This window comes from Zingiber officinale, chromosome 5B (genome assembly GCF_018446385.1).
Source record: "Zingiber officinale cultivar Zhangliang chromosome 5B, Zo_v1.1, whole genome shotgun sequence".
Taxonomy (NCBI): Eukaryota; Viridiplantae; Streptophyta; class Magnoliopsida; order Zingiberales; family Zingiberaceae; genus Zingiber; species Zingiber officinale.
This window is the reverse complement of record NC_055995.1, coordinates 36,272,203-36,287,182: the sequence shown is the minus strand read 5'-3', so window position 1 is coordinate 36,287,182 and position 14,980 is coordinate 36,272,203. Positions and strand designations below refer to the sequence as shown.

At 34.3% G+C, this 14,980-nt stretch overlaps 1 protein-coding gene across 2 annotated transcripts; it reads right to left on the bottom strand.

Annotated features, from left to right (window-relative positions):
- Window positions 1-2,387: 2,387 nt before the first annotated feature.
- On the bottom strand, window positions 2,388-9,996 carry LOC121984351 (elongation factor 1-alpha-like). 2 transcript variants are annotated; one of them, XM_042537242.1, is made up of 3 exons: window positions 9,905-9,996; window positions 3,936-4,424; window positions 2,388-3,456 (listed from the first exon to the last, which is right to left on the bottom strand). In XM_042537242.1, exons 2-3 carry the CDS (start codon window positions 4,395-4,397, stop codon window positions 2,575-2,577), a joined length of 1,344 nt encoding a protein of 447 aa, XP_042393176.1. In that variant the 5' UTR covers window positions 4,398-4,424; window positions 9,905-9,996; the 3' UTR covers window positions 2,388-2,574. The 2 variants fall into 2 exon arrangements, with proteins under 2 accessions (XP_042393176.1, XP_042393175.1); XM_042537241.1 differs by lacking the exon at window positions 9,905-9,996 and adding an exon at window positions 9,835-9,855.
- Window positions 9,997-14,980: the final 4,984 nt, after the last annotated feature.

Sequence of the window (14,980 nt, the reverse complement as noted above, 5' to 3'; positions counted from 1 at the left end):
GATTTGCAAGCTCTACCTTGAAACTCTTTTTATGATACCCCTCCGATCGCTTGGAGTCTTTCCGTTCGCCTGAAAAAGTGTTGACATGGCTATAACTATTATCCATTCGATAACGTTAATGAAGCTCTTCGGTCAACTTTACACTCTCTAGTCGCCTAAAGAGGGGTCAAATTTGATCTTAACCTGACTCGCTCGGATTGCTGATAATGCTATCTCCTGGTCGCCTAGAAGCTGCTCCAATAGTCAGTATCCTCCGATCGCCTGGATCCAATATGATCTCTTGGACCCTCCAAAATTCATTCGCAAAGAATTATCACTAGCCAATCGCTCTCAGACTCCATCCAGTTGCTTGAAACAGTCGAACATGCTTCTCTGCAGTGGTGATACAAAATTAAAGTTATTCGCACTAATGTTGGGTCTAGATGTTCAACCTCCAACTGACTTATCTAGACTGAGATGTCAAGTCATAGCTCTCAGCTATTTCCACTTGGACTTATTTATCATGCGTTCAGCTTTCAGCTAACTTCACTTGGACTTGATTAACCAACCACTCAGCTAAACTTTTGTCTGTCAAGCTTTAATCACTTAGACTTGATTCACCTAGGCTCCAGTTAGGAATTTATCTGTCAAGCCTTAATCACTTAGAATTGATTCATCTACCCTCCATCAAGGAATTTGTTTGCTAAGTCGTAATCACTTAAACTTGATTCATCTAACATTCAGTTAGGAATATGTTATTTTGTCTCCAACCATGACTTAACATATGTCTAACTCCCAATTAGGACTTCAGATGCCTAATTCCACTAAGAGTTAGTCACCGCATGGTAACTTGCACTAAGAAACTTGATATAATTGATTAGATTACAATTAACCTAACTTTAACTCTAATCATATATCAAAAATCTATATTAAATATTGTGCACCCAACACCAACAAGTTGGTCCCTCGTCAAATTGATTATGTTGAACCATTTGAATCACAGCAGGCTTCAATTTAAAATTGTTGGCATCTATTGAAGGTCTGGTGATGCTATACCTTAAGCTTCTGGTGATCAGAGTGGTATAATCCTTCATCTTGTCATGGTGGAGGTCACTTGAGAATGCTCTGTCTCTAGTTGTTTGTGCAAGTTCCTTCTCCGATGGAATATCTTGTCTATCTCAGAATCGACGAGAAACAGAATTCCCATCTAGTTAAATCTGCATATAAAAGGAGACACAAACACTATCATCTGCAAGGTAAGAGATCAGTATTAAAGAATTAAAGAAAGTATAAAATTGCAAAGAAAGGAAGAAAGTGCGGAATTGCAAAGAAAGAAAGAAAGAAATTAATTTAGATTAATTAAATAACGTTTAAATCAATATCGATCTTAAAAAGGACATTGGAAACAAAAAAAAAAAAAAAATTGCAGGAGCTTTAGATGTTAAAAGGACATTGAATTACTTAGGTGAAAAGAGAAGGGATGATAAATTCAATAAAAATGATAACAAAGACAAGCAGATGATAGAAACGGAGACATTAATCTCATGAGATGGCAAAATGTTGGAAGGCAACTAAAAAGTTTTATTTTTTTAATATAAATATTTAATTCTTCGAGTTCATTAATTAACCGATTCAACTCTATGAATTACGTCTAAAATAAATTAAAAAATTTCACGAAAAATCCATCTAAACAGTCAATATTTTTAAAGTTATCGTCCCATTGAAAAAAATTCTTATAGTATACTACAGTTAAAATTCGATCCTTAAATATCTCATTAATTACTCAAAGACCAAATTGTTACACCATAATTCAAGAGCAAAACATCAAAACAAAATTAAAAAGGGAAGACATGCAAATGGTGACTTTCAAAATTAATTATTCACATGATATTCGTTGACATATAACATATCAAATGTATAATTATTAATTATCTATGTATGATATTATTTAATTAATATCGTATTACATTACTATCTAATATCATCTATTTTTTAAGAGTTATATAATTTTTTTTTTAAAAAAAAAGGTCCAACCAAAATACAAAAGTTTTTGGAATTGATTTGATTTAATTTCCAGTTTGGGTTGCACGAACATGACAGTGTAGTAGAGCACGTAGATACGCACACACCTCGGACGGTAGCAGGGGGCTACGCATTAGCGTAGCAGTCCAACAAAACTAATTGAGTGGTCATTATATGCATAACTTAGGATGGGACCCAAGCTTGATCACAAGACTCACCACTTCCGCCATAGATAAAGGGCACATTCCCACGATCGTCCACAGTGATACACGATCCATAGGTGAAGAAGATGCAAAGGGCATGCGAAGATGTGCCAGCTCAAAACATAGAGCGCACTTGAAATTACCATCTTAATTATTAAGTCGATTGAACATGCAAGAGCTAAATAGAAGTAAATGACAGCATTTACTTGGACCAAAATGTTCAAATTTAAAACATCTGAAAGTAGATAAACAAGCATTTATGATTTGCAATTTAACCACATTAGTTGCTATCAAAAAGTTTTAGGTGATAAACAAGACCTAAAGCAAAGCAAAGCAAAACCTGAACCAAACTTGACCATCATTAACCATTTCACTTCTTCTTGGCTGCAGCCTTGGTAACCTTGGCACCGGTTGGCTCCTTCTTCTCAACATTCTTGATGACTCCGACAGCAACCGTCTGCCGCATGTCCCTCACAGCAAATCTACCAAGTGGAGGGTACTCAGCGAAAGTTTCGACCACCATGGGCTTGGTTGGGGTCATCTTAACAAAGCCAGCATCACCATTCTTAAGGAATTTGGGCTCTTTCTCAAGCTCCTTGCCAGATCGTCTATCAATCTTGGTGAGAATTTCAGAAAACTTGACTGCGATGTGAGAGGTGTGGCAGTCCAAGACGGGGGCATAGCCATTGCCAATCTGGCCTGGGTGGTTCATGATGATCACCTGAGAAGTGAAGTTAGCAGCCTCCTTTGCAGGATCATCCTTCGAGTTGGATGCAACAAAACCTCTCTTAAGATCCTTAACTGCGACATTCTTCACATTAAACCCAACATTATCACCAGGGAGAGCTTCCTGGAGAGCTTCATGGTGCATCTCAACCGACTTGACTTCAGTCGTCAACCCAGTTGGACCAAATGTAACGACCATACCAGGCTTGAGGACACCTGTCTCAACTCGTCCAACTGGAACAGTACCAATCCCACCAATTTTATACACATCCTGAAGAGGGAGCCGAAGGGGTTTATCTGTGGGCCTCTTCGGTTCATTGATCAAGTCGAGAGCCTCAAGGAGGGTGGGGCCCTTGTACCAGTCCAAGTTGGTAGACCTCTCGATCATGTTGTCACCCTCAAATCCAGAGATGGGAACAAAAGGGATCTTCTCGGGGTTGTAGCCAACCTTTTTGAGGTAGGAAGAAACCTCCTTCACAATTTCATCGTACCTTGACTTGGAATACTTGGGGGTGGTTGCATCCATCTGCATCGAGACAAATGAAGCATAAGGACTAACAGAAAGTGCTGGAACACCAAAAGCAAGCTCAAACAGTTTGCAAAGAGACTAGTTCAGGGTAACTTATAATTATCGCCAGAAACAGAAATGAAGGCATTTTGCTTTGTTTCCAACCATAACTTGGAAGATCAGAGGTTGGGTTGAGGACTAGGGCCCTTCATGAACCAGAACTAATGTATCCTATTTGACATTAAAATGATTTTAACGTTAAAGTCAATTGCAATAGCATGATGACACAGTAACATCTACGTTACTTGTCATTAGTCGAGGATTCCAAAGTGCATGAACTAGCTTGTGTTGCTAAAAACTATGCCTGCTACTAAACCTACAAACATAACCATGAGGACCAACAAAAGATGGCAACTCATATTAATTGGTGAATAATTGATATAAAATCCTGCCATTCGAAACAGAAAAACTGTTATAATTTGTCAAAAACATTTCACCTTGTTGCAACAGCAAATCATCTGTTTAACTCCAAGTGTAAAAGCAAGTAAGGCATGCTCACGAGTCTGACCATCCTTTGAAATACCAGCTTCAAAACCACCAGTTGTTGAGTCAATGATAAGAACAGCACAATCTGCCTGGGAGGTTCCAGTGATCATATTCTTGATGAAATCACGGTGTCCAGGAGCATCAATGACTGTGCAGTAATACTTGGTTGTCTCAAACTTCCAAAGAGCAATATCAATAGTAATCCCTCTTTCGCGCTCAGCCTTGAGCTTATCAAGGACCCAGGCATACTTGAATGACCTCTTGTTCATCTCAGCAGCCTCCTTTTCGAACCTCTCAATCACACGCTTATCAATGCCACCAAGCTTGTAAATAAGATGTCCAGTGGTAGTTGACTTGCCAGAGTCGACATGACCGATGACCACAATGCTGATATGAACCTTCTCTTTCCCCATTGTGATTAAAGCTTAAAAGTAAAACAACTGGTATAAAGAAAGCATAAACAAGATCAGATAGTCACCAATTATGCGGCATAGATGAAGATTACTATAGATAAATGGAGGAGTCCAGAAAACAGAGTAGATACAGACCCATAGCCATAATTTTTTCCCAATCCATCAGATAAAATTGAGATAGATAAGATGTGATCGTTAAATATCTAAAAAAACTAATTATCATGCAATCATACAAAAAAAACCTTTAAGCAGCAGCATCAGTAATGTAAACACAAGCTTAACTATAAATTACGAATTTTAGATATTAGACCAGTTGGATGAAAAATGTAGCACTTAGCATTTGAATATGTAAGAAGTTCAATTATCAGCACTGCAAATACATAATGTTAAAATTATTACTTAAACAACTACGTGAAGAATATTTAACTTATACTTGAAACTTGTAAGGTCATGTGTAACAGAGCTAAACTAGCACAAACATATACTGATACATAAACCATCTTATGTACCATACAATAACAACAACAAAGCTTTATCCCACTAGGTGGGATCCATAGATCCTTCTATGTCATTAGACTTTACCCTCTATTATATCATCATCTATATTTAAATAAATTTTATCTTGTTTTATTATCGCTAACTAAATCTTTTTTGATATTCCTCTTCTTATTTGATGTACGTATTTATCATAATTTCACATTGTCTAACTTAGATATTTATTAATCATTTAAGTACATGTCCATACCATCTTAAATGTATCTCTCGAAGTTTTCCCTCAATAAATGCAACTCCAACTCTCTCTAATCCTCTCATTTCCTATTACATCCATCATCGTGTGTCCACATCCACCTTAAAATCCTCATATCTATAACTTTCATCTTCGGTTTATGTACTCGAGTCATAACCCAATATTCAGCGTCCTATAATATAGCAGATCTAGTCACATTTTAGTAAAACTTCCCTTTTAAATTTTAGAGGTACTTCAACCACATAAAACATTCCTCCATCATTTTACAAAAATAATTCCAAATACTTAAAGCTCAATTCCAAACAAATCATTATCTTAACAATTATCTTATTATATCTAACATTGCTAAACTTAAATTTAATATATTCTGTCTTTACTCTATTAAACCTAAAATCTTTCACTTCTAGTATTTTTCAACAAAATTCTAGTTTAACATTTACTCTTTCACGTGTCTTATCTACCAACATAATATCATCTACAAACAACATGCACCTTAAATGTATCTAGTGAGTTCGTCTATGATTAGTATAAAAAGATGAAGACTTATAACTGATCTTTAATATAACTTTATCTTTATTGAAAATGTTTCAATTAATTTCACTCTGGTCTTTATATCCTCATATATATCTTTAATTAGTTCAATATATGATATACTAACACCTCTCTTTTGTAAAATTCTCTATATAATTTCTTTTAAGACTATCATAAGTTTTTTCTAAATCAATGAATATCATGTGTAGATCTTGCTTTTACTCCCAATACTTTCAATTAGTTGATGTATAATTTCTATTATCAGCCTTCCATATATGAACCCTAAATTGATTTTTAATCACCGTGATCTTCTTCATTAATTTTTTTTATTACTTTTCCAAAATTTCATGGTATAACTCATTAGTTTAATATCCATATAGTTTGCACAATTTTGTATGTCTCTCTTGTTCTTATACAAAAGAACTAGAACGCTTACCCTCCATTAATCTAGTATTTTTTTTATTTTCAATATCATGTTAAATAATTATGAAAGTCATTCAATACTTTGTTCATACCTCTATTGAAATATCATCTAGTCTAACGATTTTTCCATTTTACATCATATTTAAAACTTATTCTGCTTCTTAAGTTTAACTTAAATTCTACGATAAAAAAATAAATTTCTATACTCATTTGATCTACTTAAATAACCTAATTTAAGTTAATCACCTAAACCTTCATTAAAAAAATTGATTAAAATATATATTACACCACTTTTTTATTTCTCCATCATTTACTAATATCCTATTATATTCATCTTTAATACATCGTATTTGAATAAGATCTCGTCTTCCTCTCTATCACTTTAATTATTATATAAATATCTTTTTCCCTTCTTTTGTATCGAGTTTTCGATATAATCATTCAAAAATTACATTTTTTTTTTACTTCATTCACTACTTTTTTAGCCTCTTTCTTGAGTATTTTATATTTTTAAAAATTTTCTCGTTCTTATAAATATATAATTCTTTGTAAGTTGTTCGTTATTCCTTCACTTTTTCATGTACTTTCTCATTCCACCATCAAAATTTCTTAGTGGTCCATGCCCGTTTGACTCACCAATATACTTTTGACTACTATTTTCAACTTTGATATCATCTTAACTCATGTCGTATTAGAGTCGTCATATATTTTATCAAATATATATACTTATATCTTCTCCTTAAATATATTTTGTTTCTCGTCCTTTAACTTTCACAGCTTAATTCTAGGAGTCATATATTTTCTTCTATTGATACTATGATTAAGACGTATATTTAACACTACTAATCTATATTGGTAGTTAAATTTTTTCTAAGAATGACCTTACAATTTTTACAAATCTTTCTATCCATATTCCTAACCATAAGAAAGTCAATTTGCAATTTAACACTACTAACCATAAGAAAGTCAATTCTTAAAAAAATATTAGCCAGTATAAAGTCATATGTTATTGGAAATCCAATATAATTTTCTCTTCTTCATTCCTTGTTCCAAACTCATAACCCTCTTGCACCCTCTCATATATCTCATTTTTCACTCCAACATGCAAATTTAGATTGTCTTCTATTAAAGTCATTTTATTTGACAGAATGTTTTAAAATATTTCATATAAGTCATCCCCAAATTTTAATTTGATATATTCATCTAATCCTACTTAAGGTGCATATATATATATATATACTTGCATTCATAGTTTCATTCGCCCCTACTATCTTGAGCTATAATTCTATCTCCCTTCCTAACTACTAGAATTCTACAAATTCATCCTTTAACGAACTATCTATAATAATACTCACTTCATTTCTTGTCTTTAGTGCACACAAAATACTAAGTATTCTCCTAATCATCGTATCTACTACCTCCATTTTTTATCAATGAAGATTTCTATATTTCATGTTCCAAATCTTAGACTATTAATTTTCTTATAATATTCATTCTTATCCAATTTATGGTGTCAGAACGCTTGTCTATTTAACACTAGGCCCAAGATAACAATCATTGTCGATGCATTATAATAAGACTCTGCAACACGGACTTTTACATATTTAACACTACATTCAGAGATACAGCGGTGCTTGCTAAGACATTGCAATTCAGCCCTACAACGTGTTCCTTCCTGAGAAGGATCTTACAATAGTTTAATAGATTCATTCATTGAACATTTATCATAGTTTAACATTGACGGACAACTTAATGCAACTATCCTCTTTTATCTGGACTTGGGACCGACCATCTTATATACCATGCCACACAATATATTATTTAAAATAGCACTAGTTATCAACAAAAAATAACCCAAGATAATTGTATACTAAGTGACAATCTATCTGGTTGTAGAAATCAAGGACTCTGCTGCACTACGAGTTTAACATTATTAAAAACTAATAGTTGTTAGATATGCTCATTAAAACAGTTAGCCCTCAGACAAACTAGGTTCTAATTCGACCATGCATTCAAACAAGTTCTTGTAAACCATAAAATGGAATGTAAATAACATCGACGACGTCCAATAGGATTTGAACCTATACCAAAGGTCAATTAAACCTTCATCCTTTCAATTAGATAATGGGCGCACAATTCATTCCCAAGGTACTGGTTATCTAATTACAAACCCATTATACTGAAATATACAACATGTAACCACATAAATGACCCTAGTTCCGGTTAGAAATTTATATATATATATATATGGATATGTGGTATTGATCCAACAAATTGGGCCCAATAAGTCATCTCGACAATGAGCCGATGACTATAATCGATAGAGCTCGAAATGACGATGTGGACCTTGTCTCATTTATATTCTCGACATTCCCTTTCGATTATTGAAGTATCTCTTTGGGTAAGAGACATACCCTTCTTGGTATTATCGTTACTGAGCTAATCTCATCGATTGTCGAGTTATCCCTTGGATATCGACACAACCCTTTTGAATAAATTTATCCCTAAAGATAAGAGTATTAAGATCGAGATAAAGGCTAGGCCTTCTTTCCTTAAGATGATATTGTTCTGCCCATATGCTTACGATTTATTAGCAATTGTCTCCCAAAATACAACGACTTGTATCTCGAAATAGGAGCACTCCAAATTTCGAGCCCTGTCGAACTGTCGAAGCCTTTGAAACTCTTAAGAAGAGAGAAAAGAGAACCCAAGAGGAGAATTCACAAATTGAGAATTGAGTAAGTTGAGTGGAAAGAATGAGATTTGTTTTATAAAGATGAAAGGTTACTCCCGTTGAGGAATTTTTTGAATGATTTTTTCTTTAAGGATTTCTTCTCCTTCTTCAATGATTTCTTCTCCATGGGTTGTAATTATATCGAATACGAATTTTCTGAATTTATTTTTATTTCTTCTTCCAATAAAGAAGATTTTTTCAAATGAGAATTGGGTATGCACTCAAAAGATAATTGGATATGTCTTTTCCCTTACACTTTTTCACTTAAACTTATACTTTTTCACTTAAACTTGATTAATTAATTTAATTGATTAATCTAATTAACTATTTACTTAATCTATTATAAATATTAATTAATCAATTAATTAATTAATATCACAATAATTAATTTTTTAATTAATTAATCAACAAAATTAATTATAATTTCATACCCCTGAGTTAGGGTTCATTAATGAATCCAACTTGTGTGTGAGTCAAACTTCCATCCGATAATATCGGATCAACCCTTTATTAGACATTAATTTCTCATTCACTCGAGAAATTGATTTACGATGGCGTACTCGTGAAATAACCGTCTTATCCATATTGATCACCAAAACCAATTTTCCAACAGTTCCAATCATGACTACACTGCAATTCTGCAAAGTACAACATGAATGAGAACAAAATAACAAAGGGGTATCTATATACTAGTTCACTTGGCTATCAAATCATTCGTCTGAAATAATCAACAGACGTCAGAAAGACAATCCAGTTAGCTCAATTGCAACAGCATTGCTCCGTATTCAAAATAGAATAAGACAGTGGAAACCATATAAGAACATGGCCATGCAGGTTTTAGATTATAATCCACCACCGAAACACACAATCTCATGTACATAAGAATTTAAGAACTGTAACACATGAAACTCTAAAAGAGTAGCGTAAAGAAACTAGAATCGAAAAACATAAACAAAAACCTCAAGTAAAAAAAACAAAGAACAATAGATCCACTTGTAAACCTAAAGATGGCAAACAAAGACATGCTCCGAAATCGATACAAGCATCCAAAAGCGAGGAATTAGACCTCACCTCGACGAAGGGAATAGAAGAGAAAGACGGCCGCGGGGAAAAGAAAGCTGGTGTAGAGACAAATGGCGCGTCATTATATAGAAATCCCGAGTATAGTTACCGGAATGGAACCTAGGGTTTCCTCCTCAACCGTCAGATCCAACCATCTGACGGTGTCAGGAGTGACTTTTTATTCTCCGTTCAATCCTAATCTAACGGCCATCCTAAGATCTTATTTGTATACTATTTTTATTTTAGAAAACATAAATTAAAATTTTTAAAAATAAAATTATTAAATGTTGAAACTTAACAAATTTAAAATATTAAAAACTTAATATTTTATTTCTTTTCGGATGAACAATAATTCTTTCAGATGAAAAACATACCTATTCACCTATGTTATTTAGTAAATTACCGTATAAATTATAATAAAAACATAAATTATAAAACTTAGATTTATCCACTTATTTTTTATTATAATAAATTTACAAAGTATAACAAAGATAATAATAAAAAAATATTTATAGTAAAATTGAAACTTTGAAAAACATAAATTTTATTTGCATATTTTTATTTAATCAATGGATAAGAAAGACTAAGCCTTGCTTATTCATATTTTGAAAAAAAAAATTATAGATGATTTATACCACAAACTAAGAATACTTCATTCAGTCTATGTTATAGAATAACATAAGTCTAGCTAGAACCAACACATTTAGCTAAGAGGAGTTTTTATAGATCCGACCATAGGTCAAGTCTAAATTGAATTAGGCCCGGGTTTATAATTGAATCAAGTACCCATTACGATTCTAGTTCATAGAAATCGTCAAACCGGATTCCATAATTTTTTTTAATGTATATGGATGAAAATTTATTTAAAATAATGATATTGTGAAATTTAAACCTTAGTCTTTTGAGAAAGAGCCTAGTATCCAAATAAGCTTGGCTATAACTTATATTTTTATCTGTTATTTAATTATTTAATAATTAATCAATAGAAAAATCATTTATTTCTTAATAAGTTATTTATACTAGTGTAATTTAAAAACTAAATAGAATGAGTAAAGTTAATTACGACCATTAGACATATGATTCTGATCGTTGGAGGAGAAGAGAAGAGTTTTTATTTCTTTTTCAAATAATTTTTATTGATAGCAATTCAGGATACTCTTATAAAATCATGAGGAATATGTATACAATTTAAATAAATGTAAATTCTTATTATTATTAATTTTTATGAATTTATAGTTTTATTTTTTTTAATATAATAATTTTAAACCGTGACTGATACGAAAGGTATTAGAAGTCTCTATGTAAGATCAGATGATCAACCATTTGGTTGATGAGATGGTCAAAGCTTGGTCGGGTCAATGTGAATATGACTATGGACACTCAATTAGATTATGCAGACCCCAAAGATGATGATTCATCTCACTAGGATTCCTCTTAAAATTAGAGACTTGTTGTCGATCGAATTCTTACAACCTTAGCAGCTGGCTCCACCTTTCTAAGTTTTGAGACACTCAGCCGAGTGGATTATCTCGGTCCCAAGGATTTTGCTCCCCTCAACTCAGCCCCTCATTTTGCTGGGCTTGGAAGATCATCAGTTGATCAAATTAGCCTAATATTAACAAATGTTCCAAACCAACATTCTTAGCCATCTTACCCTCTGCTTGGATGGAGTGAGCAAAGGTTCATTAACGAAAGGGGAAGAGAGGGGGAAGTAAAGTATTTATATTCTCCTTGTTTGGGAGAGAGAGAAGATTCATTAACGTAACATGTGTTACCGTGTTTGGGAGGAAAGTGAGGGTAATGAAGGTTAAATATATAAAGTTATAAAATTACTCTTACTTTTGTTAAAAACCTACGCGTTCAAGAACCTAATGCATCTTGCATATATTTATTGGTTAAAACTTACGCATTCAAACATTTGTAGCTCATTTGTTAAAGTTGGCATCAACATCGAAGTTGGTGTTAGCGTCAAAGTCAGCGTCAGCATCAGTGTCGACATCAAAGTCAGTATTGAAGTTGACGTCAAAGTCGACGTCGGTATCAGTGTCGACATCGACGGAGTGTGAGCGTCGGGCGGTGCAAGTTGAGTGGTGTGAGTCGAGCGGTGCAAGTATTTTTCGTCGCGACACAAATAATATCTAAAACAATGATTTTTGGAATTAATATAATAAAATAGGGATAAAATTAGAACATAAATTTTTTTAATTCCCCTTACCCTTCCTTACACACCAAATCGGGGTGTAAGAAATTGTTTTGTTTCATGGATAAAGAAGATTAAATCTTATCTTTCTTTACCTTTCCTTTCCGTAGCTCACTTCCTCCCAAACATGATTTCAAGTTTCTCTTTCCCTTCTTTACCCTCCCCTCCCCTTCCCTCACCTCCTCCCAAACAATGCATTAGAGATGCTATACTGATTGAATTCCCTCAATCCCTCCCCTATGACTATATGAATCGATAGACCGACTCTTACCACCTTCTAATCTGATCAACCTTACCTTAAGGGTGTAGCTCCCCTCAAACCCTTATAGATGAATAGGCACACCATCTGACCCGCTCACCCACAACTCTAAGCTTGGCTCCTATATCTTACATTAGCCCATTTGGCCCCCATTAAGGTTCCGCTTGTGAGATTTAGGCCTAGATAGCCCAATAGGCTTTGAGGTTCATGGCTCAAACTATAATAAATATTGTGCATGGGATGTCACAGGCAAGTGCAACAATATCATTATACAAATACAGGAATGGGCGATAGGACTACTCAATACAGCAAAGATACAATGATTTTATATTTTCTTGATCATGATAGGATGCTTAATTAATGAGAAAGATTATAATGAGAGAAGTTAAAAAAGAAACTATAAAAAGGGCCTCAACCCTGCAGGCACGACTATGCTTTATTACATGCACATCCCACATTTATTTTCTTTAATATTCATCTACATTTCCTCCATCTCACAGACTTAAATGTCGGAGTGGTTGAGCTGAGGCACCACCTAGCCTGCTTGCTAATGCTACTTTCCATTCCCTACTTCATGAGCTTATAGGTGCTCCTACTTCAAGGTCTTCTTCCAATCAATTTTGAAGCTAGCTCACCAGTATTCTAACTTTTATCAATTTCAAACATGATCAAATTTAGCGTCATTTGTGGGAATGTATGCCTAATCTGAAACGTTAAAATAGATGACACTGGAAAACCTGCTTCCATCACCTTATCTCAAGAAGACCTTAATTTATTGGTAACAGCTAAAGCATAAGAGATCATGCAAAAATAGCAAGTGGAAAATTCCTCACTGTGAAGAGCACCCACAGCCTCAGCTAAGAGAACCCAAGCCCTCGATCGGAACTCCAAGCCATTGCAATCAATGGGCTCTGATCCGGACGCTAGCAGAAATACCTCTGAGATCTGAATGGTCTCAACGATCCTTTTCAGGGAATGCACTCCTCAGAGACCCTTGGAAGGGCAAAGGCCCTGCTATCAAGCAATAAATAGATTTACCGATTACCCCCTTTTCCTAAGAGATTCTATAAAACAAACTGCCTTGCTGATTCAGGCCCTTGCAATTTGAAGAGTATGTTAGGAAGATTGATCGAGAGGATCACCACTTGAAGTATGAAAATGTCATTCTGTTAAACTAATATACTAATGGCGTGAAGTGTCAAGTGATTTTGACAACACTTTTAGGCTTGACATAGAGATGATTCAATCAGCTACATCCATCATCTATCCTATGCTTTGGGGACTTTAAAAGAGTTTTCTCTAACATTTTACCAATAGTCCAAGTTACCATAAGAACCCTCTCAACCTCTTTGCCTTGCTGTAGATATCAAAAGAAACACTGAGGGAATACATTCAAAGATTCAATGAAGTAGCCATTGATGTTCCCACTATTAGGATCGAAATATGCTAGGTGGGGGATAAATTGCTCGTCACGCTTGATTGCTTGCTTCTTTAATGATGATATGCAGCAGAATGAACTCGAAGCAAACTCAAATGATGAAGTACCAAACTCCTCCTATGCTAATGTAGCATAGGAATGACTTGGGTCGTCCGTCAACGAAAATAACAATAGGATGATAATCAAGGATTGTATGTTATTTCAATTTTTTGGGGTTTTCAATATTGAAATGGGGTTTGGGTTTTTTATTCTAAATTTAACAAATTAAAAGCAGAACAAGTACGAAATTAATCTAGTGCTGGAATGAAATCTAACTAGGTGTCAATAATTAATCCACAACGCATTGTCACTCTACGCTATAGGTTAATTATCAACACGATTAATCTAGGGAATGAAATAGCGAAGCATCAAATGAAATCTAATCTAAATAATGAAAGATAATGCAAGTAAATAAAACTATATCTATCCTAACTAACCATTGAAAATTTCGTACATCGCATTGTCACACTACGATACAAGATTATCTATCAATGGGCATAACATGAAATAAAGCATTAACGAAGCTAAGAATATAATGAAACCTAAAGCATAAAACAAAACCTAAACTAATCTATCCTAATTGCATTCAATCAAAACTAGAACTCAATTAAATTGAAAGAACAAGACAAAGCAAGAATTAATCGAACTAAAATGCATCCAAATAAACCTAATTATTGGTTGAAGCATTTCATCGAACATGTTATGAGCATTAATCAAATTGAACATAGTACGTGCAATTTAAGCATGGAAGATCAAGATAATACAAGCATTCAACCACAATTCAACACAAACATCAACAATGATAAAAGAAACAGAATTAAACCAAGAAAATCTACACCACAGTTCACACTTCAACTACCAATTCCAACGACTACCATTCGCCGTCACACGAAAGACCCGACTCGGAACCCCCAAAGCTGGTGGACAGAGCACTCTACTGGTGGCTGCTTGCGTCGACATGATGATGGTGAACGGATCTTGCCGGAGAACCCCTCCGGCGAGGTGAAGTTGGACTGCTGCCCTGTGAAATGGAATGGAATAAATCACAGCCGCTTCCTCCTTGCTCTGCCGCTTGGACCCCAAACTGAAGAGCTGCCAGGAAGAAGCTTGACGGTGGAGATCACACCGGAGAACCCCTACAGTGAGGTG